Here is a 14,211-nt window from a genome sequence, read left to right as displayed (position 1 = left end):
ATTCCTCACCGGTGCTCCCTTCTGCTCTGTAACATTGCCGCATGACCAGATGGCAGTCCTGAGTTTGTCTCAAATATTCCAGGATGCATCCGGGCTGAGAAAGGACTAGCTATACCATACCGTCACGTTCCTGGGGTCTGCAGGGAGGAGCAGAACGGCTGCTCGTTGGGGCCTTGCCTAGTGCTTTCCTAAGGCTTTATGAATAATCTGCTCTGAGAATCAGAATTTCCAGTGATTGTAGCAGATGATTACCATGTGTGCTTTGGAGGCAAGGTGATACATATCGGATTGACTTTCAAATTTGATCCCTTTATTTTTTCAGAAATGGCCGTTGTTTGATTTTTAAATATTTTATATCTTTTAGTCTTGAGGCTTTAGGGGCCTCAAGCTTTCTTCTAAAAAGTTAACCATTTCTTGCCATCCCTGTATATTTGAATGTTGTTGTGTCTACTGCTTTGAAAATGGGTTATGTTAATTTTTTAATCTTTTGCCTCCACTTACTTTTATGGAGGGCAGTCGGGGGAGCTGAAGTATAAAGTGTATGAACTGTCTTGATAAGGAGGATGTCAGCCAAAACAGAGATCTGCTTCAGCCACATTTCAGCATATCCCCTGCGGGGGCTACTTTTCCTATGTGGTACTATTTCACTAGTTGCCATATGCTCCCAGAGAAGTTTTTCAAACTGTAAACCACTCCAAAGGCCAAGGTTGCTCTGACTGTCAGGATTACAGTGACCGGGCAAGGCTTCCTAAACACAGCCTGTGTGTACCGTGTTGGCTGTCCTTGGGCACTCGCTCTGTTTATGCTGCTGGGATGTTATAGACAGGCCTTATCAGTGCATGTCTCTCTTGCTAGTCAAGTATCTATCTGGTCATTGATGCAACAAAGAAACTTCTTATACTTTTTTAGTGTCAGGCAGGATTTCTTCCTGCTGCTATATAATTTCAAATGATCAATTAGTATGAATAATATTTTTCTCCCCGTTTTTCACTTTATAAAGCAAGCTGGGAATTTAGATCACGGAACTTGAAATATATAATATCCCCTTATTAAGTAGCGTAATTATATGATTTTAAAATTTCTTTGTTACCACTCTTGTGTAGAGGAAACAGGATGCCATTATGTTGCTCTAATAATTCTTAAGAACAGCCCTGCTACTTGTTTTTACCTAATCACAAAAGTTTTTAACTTAATTTTAATCCATACTAGTCATGTAGGTTTTCAGATGATTTGACTTTTTTTCTTACATGGGGCAGTTTTGTGTAGTAATACTTTTGGCAAGAGGCATATTCAACTCTAGTAGAGAGTTAAGGCTTATTAGATTAGCATTTCCTTTTTCATATATTTTAAGGAGAAATAAATACTCATAAAGTGAGACTTTTAACCAAGACACCCCTTTGTGGTATAAAGAATTTTTCACAATTATTGAGTAGATTTGAGAGATGACAGGAATTTATTCCTGTGGAATATCAATTAAAATATAATTTTATCATTCTTAGGTAAATATGTACTTTGGATAAATGTCAATTAAATAAGAGGTAAAAAATACAAATTTAAAATGGAACTCGAACAAAAGTACCAAGCTTTTCTTCCAGTGGGTGTTATTTATTTTAAAATGAGTACATGCACCTATTCTAAAAATTTGAGTTGGCCTAGCCCTTCTAAATTTATGTGTCTTCATTCTTGGCAACCTGTTTCTTTCAAATTTGCAGTAATATAGTCTGAAGAAAATAATGGCATTTCCTAATTGGTTAGATGCCTTTTCCTTTGCCTTTTGTTCAGTTCTTGCCCACTACTTGAATTTGGCTTAGGCTTCAGAATGTCTCTAGTTTTTTTTTTTTTTTTTTTAATTTATTTCCTTTAATATAAAAATATAGTGGATAAGAAAAAATAGAGCATGAAAAGTAAGAGGCATACTTCTGTTAGCCCAGGTGATGGGAGTTTTCTGTAAGAAAACATGGGTAGTCGGGAAGCCTTCCCAGCGACCTCCATGTCATTCCCATTTGCCCCCCATCTCCTGACGTGAGATTTGCCAGCTGGCCTCTGAGGGAACTGAGACAGTGGCTCATCATCGTGGCACATGAAGGAGCAGTCACAGGGTTGGATCCTCTTTTCCTCTCAAGAGTGGTCGTCTTTGTCAGGAGCATGCAGCAGGGCCTGACCCAGTCAGCGTCAGCCAGAGCACGTGGGGGTGCAGTGGACAGCATCCCTTAGAATCCCACCGGTTGTCTGTCACAGATACAGGTCCTCAGGACACGCCCTTAAGAACACTAGCCTCCCTGCTTGCAGTCAGGGGAAACACGGAGATTACAGGCAGATCTTGGGATCTTTGTGAACCACATGTGTTAACCAGAAAGCGAGTGAATTGATGTGAAAGGTCAAACAGTTGCATCTGATCTTGGCGATGTATTTTCACGACCTTTCTCATATGACCTTATGTAGCAACCTCAATGACTGCGAAACTCAGAACTGCCCACAAACAGCGATATTGAGTCAATTCTTACCTAGGACTGTTTGTAAGAACACATGTATATCTGTGGAACATTGAGAAGAATTTGAATTTACTGAGCATTACAATTTACTAATCATACACTTGTGACAAAATATTTTTAAATTAAAGTTTATAAATAGGTATTGAGTACTTACTATGTCAAAACGCTTTGGCTCTACAGGAGTACAAAGTTCATTTGTTCCGAAGATCTTTATTAAGCCATACATACGCTGCCTTGGGCCAGGTACCTGAAATATGATGTCAAATGGCAAATAAACAGAGATTTTCCTTGAAGAAATTTATTAGTACAATTGAGGAGAAGGGCCTGCAAATAGAAAATTATAAAATAAGAGTATGTAAAAGAGTAATATAAATTACAAAGGCTTGGGCAGTCAGGGAAGACCTTCTGGAGGAAGTGCCATGGAAACTGGGGCCAAACAGTAAGTAGGAATTTGCCAAATAAGGTACGTTGTTGGTGGTTGGAGTGTTGATCCCAGTTAGAGGGTACCTCACATGCAACTAAAAAAGAACAGCTTACAAGTACCTGACCTATTTGGCTAGGATCGTAGGATGACCTGTAATATAGGCTGGTTTCCTGGAGAATGTACATGTTGTGTGCATCCTAGAGTTTGGGCTTTATTCCATGTGTTCCCACTTTCCTGGGTCCCTTTCTACCTCATGTTATCTTTCAGACTTTCTTGCCTCTAAGTCACCATTAGTATTGGTACTTCTCAGGGTTCAGTCCTAGATTCTCTTTTTCTTTTGTTTTTCCTTTTCTCCCTCCCCAGGCATATCCGTGTCCATGGGTTTGTTTATGACTTAAAAGCTCGATGGTTCTTAAGTCAATTCTGAACTTAGAACCATACATCCCTATTACCACCATCCTACCCACCACCTCAGTTTCCTTCTTCTTTGCTGCTCCTGCCATCCCTGACTCCTCTCAGTCTTTAGAACTTGCCAAATTCCTTCTTACCCAAGGGACTTCTGTTCCCTTAGCTGAAATGCTCTCACCTTCTCTTGGCCTGGCTCTAGCCCACTCTTCAAGTCTTGACTTACATTATCACTTTTTCACAGATACCTTTCAGGTCTCTCACCCTAACCTAAGCCCCATTTTATGATTAGTAATATGCCATACTTTTATGCTCTAGTTGGTAATTACTATTTTTTTAATACTGCTTTCCCTACTAGACTTTAAGCTCTCTGAAATGAACAACAGTCTCTGTCTGTGACAGACAGCCTTATATTAAAACACTTAGCAAAGGATGTGCACCTTGTAAGGGGTCTTAGTAAATATGATGAGCTGCTTGAGTTGGGACAACAAGGAGCCACTGAAGAATCTTAGTAGCAGAACGACCTGATTGGATTGGCAATAAGCAAGTTTCTTCTGCCAGCAGTATGGAGATTGACCTGGAGGGGGTCCATGGCTAGAGCAAGGGAGAAAAGTAGGTAGGTGTTACCAGTAGACACGGCACATATAAAAACACAAAGAAATCAAATTCACTTGTTCCAGGGGCTCTGAGATATTCTCAAGATTATTTTCATCTCTTAGCGTGGCTTACTCCACGTGGGCCTCATTTTCCCACACTCTTTCTCTTTGTGAACAATAACAGCTTCATCCTACATCTGCCCAATAGAAAAGAGGGTCCACTCTACGGTTATGTGAACAGATATCCATTGGCTCTGACTGGCTCTGATGAGGTCATATGCCCTTCTCTGAAGTAATAACTGTTGCCAGAGGGATTCTGGGTGCTGGTGGATCAGTCTGGATACTATCTATCCGGATCTGAGGCAGTGGTATGAACCGGTATGGTAAGACATGTTTTTGTATACATGCTCCTACCACGGCTGATTTCAAGCTGGATGCCTGACTTGCAGCTCCTGAGTGTTTAACAGCCGGCTCTGGTAAGCCTGTCCCTGCAGCTCTAGGTCTCCATGGCTGAGCTGGAGGGAGAGCTGCAGGGGTCACAAGGACCGATGGTGAGGGAGGGAGTGTGCTCTAAAAGGCAACCAGAGTATTGTTAGAGAAGACAGGTAGGTACCTGGTAGCCAGTCTACCAAGGGAATTTGCACTGTACTATGCATAAAGTATACTTCGGTGTCATGATTTTCGTTTACCTAAGAATTTTTTAAAGTTCCTATATCATTTCCTTGAATAACATGCTGAGACATTATATAATATTCCATTCTATGAAAGTACTGCCATTTACCATTCTTTTATAGTTGAATATTTAGATTAATAGAATTATATGTAACGCTTTGCTGGGTATGTCTATGCTTAAAGCCATTTTCCACATTTAAGACAGATTTACTGAGATGGTTTACGTAAGGGAAATTACTGAGTCAACGGAATGGACCTTTTAATGCTTTTGAATACTTTCCAATAGGTGTACAAAATAGTTTTACCAATTATATCACTCCTATCACTGTAAGAGAGCAAGTGTTTCATCACACTGTAATTAAGTGTAATTTAAAAAAAAAAAAAAAAGTAGGACAAGGGCACCTGAGTGGCTCAGTCGGTTATGCATGAAACTCTTGATTTTGGCTCAGGTCATAATCTCACAGTTCGTGAGACCAAACCCTGCATTGGGCTCTGCGTTGACAGGGCAGATCCTGCTTGGGATTCTCTCTTTCCTCTCTCTGCCCCTCCCTTGCTTGTGCGCATGTGCTCTCTCTCAAAATAAATAAATAAACATTAAAAAAAATTGGTAGGACAAAATTGATAAATCATTTTTATTTGCATTTGTTTGAATTACTAAAAATGTTGAAATGTCTATTTTTGTAACAAGCGTATTTCTTATACTGAATTTTCATACCATTTCCCACTTGTGTGTGTATATGTTGATCTTACTATACTATTATCATAGGTGTTTATCTTCTTATAATTAATTTAATTAATATACAACCATACCATAGTTAATAATGGAGATTCTAGCACAGAGCACAAGTTGGTAAATGTTAAGGGGAGTGTTGTATATGAAACTCTCTCTAATTCTGTATAATTTAGAGTAAGATTAGCTGCTGTGATAGATAAATACAAATTCACGGTAAGTGAACACAATAAAAGTTTATTTCTTGCTCATGTCAAAGTTCCATATGGGCGTTCTTAGTTGGGCACCTTTCATGTGGTCATGGTGGGATAAAGGCTCTTTTTGTCCTATGGCTTTTCTTCCCTCTAGGTCCTTGCAGTCATTTCCATTCAGTGGGAGGGTGGCCTAACAATGGGGGACAATATGTGGGAGATCTTTATGGATGAGGCCTGAAAGTGCAACATTGAATGTGCTTACATTCCATTGACTAAAACTCAATCCCATGGGTACAACTAATTGCAAGGGGGAAAAAAATGATTTGGTACACATCTAGCCAGTCTTTGCCCAAGTTTCAAGAGCCTGAAAATAGAGACATCTTTCCATAAAGGCTGATTTACTTACTGCTTTTACTACCTGTATATATCTGGGAATGAATAGCCCATGTTACTTGGATTACAGGATTTAAATATGGAATGGAAAATTTTAAGTATTGTTAAGGGATATATAGCTTTTTAATAGACCAGAGTGGTAGAGAAATGACAGCAAATGGTCACTGAACGTCCTCTACTTTAGACACTGAAGAGAAGAGAGTAGAAGTTGTCAGACATAGTGATTTGACATGTTATGAACAAGTTTTGGATAGGCAACATTTTTTCAGTGTTTTAGAAAATTAAATGTACAAGAATCCATATAAGGACTTTGTAATTAGCTCAGCCAATAAGTTTGATGACTTATTAGAGTGATATTTTTTAATAGACTCTTTTAGCTCATTTTCTTATTTCTACCTACACAGGTAATTAAAGTATACAGTGAAGATGAAACCAGCAGGGCTGTAGAGGTACCCAGTGACATAACTGCCCGAGATGTTTGCCAGCTGTTGATCCTGAAGAATCATTACATTGATGACCACAGCTGGACCCTTTTTGAGCATCTGCCTCACATAGGTCTAGGTAAGGATACAGAACCGTAGTCCATATCCTTGCTTTTCCGTTCCTTATAGCTTCAATCATATGGCAAAGAGTTTCTTCAGACGTAGAAAAATAGAAGAGAATTATGAACAGTCTTTTTCTTTATTTTTGGTGTTGTTGGTTGGGACACAAAGAATGTAGCACAAAATGAAAGTAAGGGTAGAAATATTACACATTTAGCACACTTCTTTGTTTAAATAATGATTTAGGGAAATTTGGGAGCCAAAACACAGAGTCCAAGTTGATAGAAAGATAAATGCCATAATAATCGTTGGTAGCACAGTGAACATTTTTTGAGAAGTTAATAAAATAAGCTGTTATCTGAACTACTTTTTGAACTGGTTGTAGTGAAGACACGGGAAATTTCTACACTGGTGCTTCTCTTTATGGATGTGTAAACCCTAAATTTTTCTAGAAGAACTAAGTAACTCTTTTACATTTTAAAGTTATAAACATAAAGAGTAATCTTCAAAAATATTTTGTAAATTGGAAATGCAGCTCTGTGTTGTAAAATGTAGAGGGCTTTCTCCTCCATTTTTTACAACAAGTTAAAAGAATTTTCATTCTTCTGTTGGAGTGAGACAGAATTTGGCAACAATTTTATTTCACATTTTCTTATTTTTACAGGTATTAGTGTTAAAGAACATGTTCCCCTAATAAGTAGTGAAAAAGAAGGGGGTTTGTTATGTTCATGCCATCCGATTCTTTGAATTCCATATTTGTTTCCTGCGGCTGCTCTAACACATTGCTATACACCTAGTGACTTACAACAACCAAACTTTATTCTTGTGGCTCTGGAGGCCAGAAGTCTAAAATCAGTATCGTCGGGTTGAACTTAAGGCATCGGCAGGGATGCACTTCTCTCGGAGGCTGTAGAAGACCAGCCGTTCCCGCACTCTTCCAGCTTCTGGTGGCGGCCGGCATTCCTCGGCTATGGCCATGTCACTTCAGTCCCTACTTTCGTGGTCACACTGGATTTTCCTCCTCTGTCTGTGTCAAATCACCCTCTGCCTCTGTCTTATAAAAATGGTACCATTTAGAGTTTACCTGGATAATCCAGGATAATCTCTTCGTTTTAAGGTCCCTTAATCACATCTGCAAAATTCTTTTTTTTTTTTTTTTTTTTTTTATGGCCATATTAGGTAAAATTCACAGAAAACCTGAATTCTGAAGGTATGCGATATGGGCCAGGGCAACTTGCTGTCATTGCCTTCCCAGGGCAGAAAAAGTTCAACATATATTTTCTGTGTTGATATTTGTGACTAATTTAACTTCTATTCATGACCATTAATCTCCTTAAAGTATGATGTTGACTCTCAATAGACATCTGCCATATTCTAAACTTATCTTGTTTACATATGTTCTTAATTAGCATATGAAATTACAGTATTCTATACTATTAATTTTTTCTTTGGGAGCAAGTTAAAAAACATTTTTTTTTTTTTTGGTTATAGTCACGACAGTTTATCCCTAACAAATAGCTTGAAACTCAATAATAAAAATCTACTCTGTAAATCACTGAAACCACAGCAAGTGATATTAAGGAATAAAACGCACAGGTCTTTTAATGTTGAAGCTTCAAGTGGAACGCTGAGAATTAATTTGAGTTGCATACTAAGTTTAAGATTTTAGGCATCAAATAGAAATATGTTTCTCCATTACTCTTTTTTCTGGAAATGCTGAAATAAAATCAAAGATGTGAGAATATTGTCTCATGGCTTTGTCAACCATGCATCAGGCCAAAGATTATGAGAAAGAAATGGGGTTCCACAGCCTTCTTGTGTTCTTTTTCCTCCTTTTGGTTTTCACTCAGATTATACCTTTAAATAGTAGAAAAGCTGCAGGCATAATGCTCTCCAAATACTGATGCATATTAGATTTACCATCTTCCATATCTGTATTTATTTATTAGCTGCTTTATTTCTATAAGGATACACTGAAACATTAGATGGTAGCTAACGAATATCTATTTTCTTCACTTATTTATTGTCTAATTTCTCTATTTTAACATAATCTGTAATTATACTGTGCATTTACTTTTGTAGACTTTATGTGTGTGTGTGTGGGGGGTGTATGTGTGTGTGCGCTTAAAAATACCTCTTCTTTTTCTTTTTCTTTTTTTTTCATTTCACTTTACAGATTCCATGAAAACTAGGAACTCTCCCTGCCTTTTCCTGTTGACTTCCTCAAACAATTTAGCAGATATTTATTGACTATTTTATACCCAGCCTTAGATCGTGGGGGTACAGTATGAACATGATGGAAAAAAAAAACAAAACAAAAGAACAAACAAAAGAAAAAACCCACTGCCCTTGTGAGTTTGCATTTTCGAGGGAAGAGAAAGATAAGAGGCAAATGACTAAAATTTGTAACCCCTTAAATGATGATAAGTATGGGTTTCTCCTGATATCCAAAAGCAGAGTGCTCTTACTGAAAACTTTCATAAGCTGAAACTGTATAAAGCAAAGAAGCATTTAGCATTAATTTATATGGAACAATATTTGAGCATTCCCAGACCCCACAAATAATCTGTCTTAGTATTTTCTGGTGTCTCAGGGTGCATCTTGCCAACAGATGCACAGAATAAATCAAGATAAAGCCCAGATGCTCACAGACTAAGTTCAAAGCTATGGTGGCTTGATGCTGAGATGCTGAGTGCAGTTCCCTGGAAGGAGCTTGGCGGGGCCATGCCGCTGCTCTCCAGGGTGCACGCTGCCTCTATAAGGGCTTGCTGCAAAGCAAACGCTGATTGGTATTTTCATTTTTCACCTTTTTATGTAAAAGTGAAAACCCTCTGGATTTCTGCAGGTTGGCAAAAACAGGTACTAACGTAGGTCTTTTGTAAAAGCAAAGTGTTGTAATGCGAACTTTTGAAAAGCTGGAACTTTTGAAAAGCCTATACTGGGAGAAAAGGAAGGCAGGAAGAAGGAAAGAGCATGCTGGGGGTGAGTGGGCGATGCGTTTTATTTCTTATTTTTATTACTTTGAAAGAGAGAGAGAAAGTGTGCAGTAGCAGGGGAGGGGCAAAAAGAGAGGGAGACAGAGAGTCCTAAGCAGGCTCCACACTGTCAGTACAGAGTCCGATGCAGGGCTCGAACCCGCAAACCGTGAGATCATGACCTGAGCTGAAATCAAGAGTCATTAACGGAATGAGGCACCCAGGTGCCCCAGGAGACGCACTTTAAAAAAAGGGATCAGGGAAGATGTCCCTGATAACATCATGTGGAGGAGAATATTTGTGGCACTGTGCTCAGGCAGCAGCCAGAGGCCAGCACTTCTGGAATAAGGTGGGGAGTGAGGGAGTGGACTTCAGTAGGGCAGCCACAGAGCCAGCACATGTAGGGTCTCTTAGGCCATGGAGGGGCTTGACTTTTCCATTGAGTGACAGAAAAAGTGACTGGAGGTCTTGGAGTCAGAGAGCAAATATGATCCTGATTTAGTTTTGAAAGTACAGTTGACCCTTGAATAATGTGGATTTCAAGTCCACGGATCTACTTATATGTGGATTTTTTCTAATAAATACGGTCCAGTACTGTAAATTTATTTTCTCTTCCTTATAAATTTTCTTGATAACGTTTTTCTCTAGTTTATTGTAAGAGTACAGTATATAATACATATAGCCTCAAAGTATTCATGGACTGTTTATATTACCAATAAGTCTTCCAGTCAGCAGTAGGCTATTAGTAATTAAGTTTTGGGGTAGTCAAGTTTCATACAGATTTTTTACTACAAGGGGAGATCTGCCCCCCTGTCGTCCACATGGTTCAAGGGTCAGCTGTATACTGGTAAGAAGGCCAGAATTCAACCTTCTAGAGGCTAAGCCACTTTATTTTGCTTCTGCATCAAATTAACTGTGGCTTTCTGGATTGATCCTGGCGCATATGTAATTTCTGCTGGTTGCTCATGCCCCACTGTACCATCTTCACAGTATTGTCTACCCACGTATGAGGTGTAGTATTGGTGAGACCCTGATGCATTATGGGCAAGAATGTTGTAACTTGTAGGATAGATGAGAGTTAAGGGTTTTCTGTACTTTAGTTCACGTTAATGACCAAGATAAGCTTAGGAAAGTTTCAGAGACATTTTATGTTGTTAAAATAAATGTGCTATTGTTGTTGCTTCTGATCCAGTAAAGCACACCACAGATTACTAAAGTCAGAAGGAGGAGCACTTGATATTCAAAGTATAGTATGTATATGGAATCTAAAGTCTGTTTTCAGAGTGGCATTTTCTGTGGCAAAGGAAACGTCCATCTTATTAGTATTTTTTAATATAAATGCATGTGTGTGATAGCTGTTATTAATGTGCATCTTATATGTGCAAGGCACAGAGTGAGAGGTTTAATATTAATCTTGATAGATGTTCATATTACTTAGCCTCATGGTGACCCTGCAAGATATGTTTTTTTTTTTTTTTAAAGCTCCATTTACATATAGGAATACAAAGATTCAGTGATGAGATACCTTGCCCAGAGTCAAATGTTGCTCAAGTCTAGGTCCTTTTACGTTCTTAAAGTCTTTGCGTTTTCCATTGAAATGAGTTTGTCTCTCCTCATCCCAGTAGACAACCGGTCCAGGGATTCTGTGGTTGATTCGTCTCTGTTTCACTCTGTGTCTCTTTCATGTGTGATGTGAATACAAGTTAAAATTTTGAACCCTCAAGAACATTTTTCAGTAAATGTTTCTTACCAAGTGGTATTGAAGTTATTGGGAGCAAACCGATCTATCCTGTTCACTTTATAGCACAGCCAGTTATTTCTTCTGGCTGAGCAAGAGGATCATGTTGGAAATGACTTCTCCTTGAATTTGTATACAGCATAAACGGTAACATGACTTTTGGAACTTTGAGTACACTATCAATAGTTCATATCCTCTGGCAATAATTATTAATGTATGTTGCTGAGAATTTTAATAGGCAGAGTAAATCATTGAAGGCAGCTAAACATCCTCATTTTGTTATGAATCTCTGATTTTCCTGATTTTGGATCATCTTATGATGAGGTTATAGTTGCACACAGTTTTATAGACATTGAATTTAAAACATCAGTACATCTACAAACGTTTGCCCTTCTCTCTGTGTTGACGTTTTGTAACTGGTGTGTTTTACTTCATAGCCACTGGATGTCACTGTGGTTCCCCAGATGGAGCCCTTTGCTTTTACAATCAGTGTTAAGTGGACTGAGGGGGGAGTGGGGCCGGGGCAGAAACTTCAGTTTTAAGTCCTCTGGAACTTAATGGGATCCATGTTTGTCTTGCTCCCATTTTGATTCCTAATTGAAGCCACGGTATGAAGCAGTGGCAATTAACATAATACCTCAAGCGCATACCTATGGACTCCTCGGGAAGAAGAATTAATTGTATTTTAGTGTCATTGCTGGGGACAGCTGAGAGTTCCATTGTGAATATCATTGTGGAGTGGCTTTAATAAGCAAAATGAATGACTGGAGGCTTTTAATGAAACCATTTTTATGTGTGCAGCTGTCCCCACGTGATCTCTTTAAGACAGAAACAGTGCACAACAGTGGTAAAAAGGAGCTTCACAGCCGCCTGCTTTGAAGCTGTTCCTTTACTTTTTTTTTTTTTTTCTTTTTTACCAAAGAAGCACAAGTGTTGTTCCTGTTGTCTGGAGCTGAAACGTGGTTGTACTTTCAGCATTGTTTGTAAGGTACCAGCCATCAGAATTGTGACCACTCTTATCACCAGTACCAATAATTGTGAAGCTTTTAGGATATGTGGCGCTAGGCTTCCTTCTCTGCTGAAACTGACCTGAGCTCTGAGGAGGCGTGGTGTCCTGGTGGCATGCCAAGACTGGAGGCAGAGAATATGAACCAGTGGGGTGCCTGAGTGGCTCAGTCGGTTGAGCATTTGACTTTGGCTCAGGTCATGATCTCGCAGTTCATGAGTTTGAGCCCCGCATCCAGCTTGCTGCCAGTTCGTGAGTTCAAGCCCTGCATCCAGCTCGAGGCTGTCTGCACGGAACCTTCAGATCCTCTTTTCCCTCCCTCTCCCTGCTCCTCCCCTGTTTGTGCTCTCTTTCTCAAAAATAAACATCAAAAAAAGAAATAAGAAAGAAAAGAGAAAAGAAAAGAAAAAAGAAAAGAAAAGAAAAGAAAAGAAAAGAAAAGAAAAAAGATGAACCAGCGAAGAGTTATAACTAAATCTGCCTCCTGGTCCAGCTGATTTTTCCTTCTCGCTGTTCTCCTAGCCTGCATTCAGGTCTTATCATCTCTCTCCTCAGGTATTATATTAGCCTTATAACAGGTCCCTTTGCCTCTGGTCATACCAAGGTTATCCTTGTGAATGCAGCCCTGATTCTTCATGCATTAGGGCCCAAGGTCCTTTGCAGGGCTTATAACACCTATGACCTGACTATCTCTCCTGTCTCCAGCCTTGTGTCTCCCCCTCTTCTTCCTGTACGTTTATACATTAAAGAAGTTCCTGTAGTCGCCCGCATACACTACAGTTTCCACTCCTTGGTTTCCTTGCTTGTGCTGTTAGGATTCTCAGCAAGTTCTTTCTCACCCGTCTTTACCTGGCTATGCCTCTTCCAAGGCTTACTTGGAATTTTAGTTAAAAATGATAGTAAGGTATAACTGGTAGCCATTTCCTAAAAATATTATGAAAACAAAGCAAGATGAAAACCCTCAGTTGTCCAAGCTGACAGCCAGCTAATGTAGTGCCATGGTTTGAGAGAGAGAAAGAAAAGCATTAGGAGGCATCCATGCTCAGCCTTATCAAGTAGAGTTGCCCCTTCCCTCTGAGAGCAGGTAGGGAGACAGGTCTGTCTCTTCTGTGTTCCAATTAGGATACTTGCTGTTCTTGAGACAATTAGGGTACTTACTGGCACCACTGTTTCTTATAAATCCTTTAGGAAATTGCAAATCCTGAAAATAACAGAGTGGTGCCAGAAACACTGGGAGTGATCGTGATGGATTGTGTCCCAGGAGGGGATGTTCCCACAAGTACATGCTGGACTGGGGTGTGGAAAACAAGCCAATTTGGCCAAGAAATAGGTATAGGGCTGTTCAAGCAGGGTTATTTACAATATCGATGAATAAGAAAAATGTTATAGCAATCAAAGGATGTAATAAAGTACATCCGTAGTATGTAAGTTATGCAGCTTTTGATCATGTTTTTGGAGTCCTCCCTTTGAAAACTGATATGGGCAGATATAAAATCATAATGATGACTGACTGGATGTGTATATATATATATATATATATATATATATATATATGTATGTATACACACACACACACAGTGTCTCCTAAATTTCATATACATACATTCATATGGACCCAGGGAAAAAACAAGAAGGGATTATACTGAAATGTTAAGTGCTAATTCCTGATTGGTAAACTTAAAAATGGATTGTGATTGTCAGCTGCCCATGCTTTTCAAATTTACTATAGTGGAAATGTATTATTTTAGAATCAAAAAAAAAAAAAAAAAAGAAACACAGTTTTAAAAACTTAAGAAATTTTAAAAGATTTAAGACATCTTCCTGAAGCTCCAAGTTGGGCCAACTACCCGTCTTCTGAGCTGCTGTAACATTTTCTGCAACTATCTTTTTTTTTTTAATTTTTTTAATGTTTATTTATTTTTGAGAGCAAGAGAGACAGAGTGTGGGTGGGAGAAGGGTAGAGAGAGAGTGAGACATGGAATCTGAAGCAGGCTCCAGGCTCTGAGCTGTCAGCATGGAGTACAACACGGGGCTTGAACCCACG

At 39.0% G+C, this 14,211-nt stretch overlaps 1 protein-coding gene across 5 annotated transcripts in view; it reads left to right on the top strand.

Moving 5' to 3' along the window:
- GRB14 (growth factor receptor bound protein 14) overlaps nucleotides 1-14,211 on the top strand; it is a 119,701-nt gene that overhangs the window by 68,318 nt on the left and 37,172 nt on the right. For all 5 annotated transcript variants that reach the window (XM_040475214.1, XM_040475216.1, XM_040475215.1 and 2 more), the window contains one exon: nucleotides 6,311-6,467. In XM_040475214.1, the coding sequence (XP_040331148.1) occupies nucleotides 6,311-6,467 (157 nt within the window). The remainder of the gene's footprint in view (nucleotides 1-6,310; nucleotides 6,468-14,211) is intronic.

The sequence above is a fragment of the Herpailurus yagouaroundi genome, unplaced genomic scaffold, assembly GCF_014898765.1.
Source record: "Herpailurus yagouaroundi ecotype Mexico unplaced genomic scaffold, PumYag 140, whole genome shotgun sequence".
Taxonomy (NCBI): Eukaryota; Metazoa; Chordata; class Mammalia; order Carnivora; family Felidae; genus Herpailurus; species Herpailurus yagouaroundi.
Note: the sequence above shows the minus strand (reverse complement) of the source record. Positions and strands in the feature narration are given on the sequence as shown.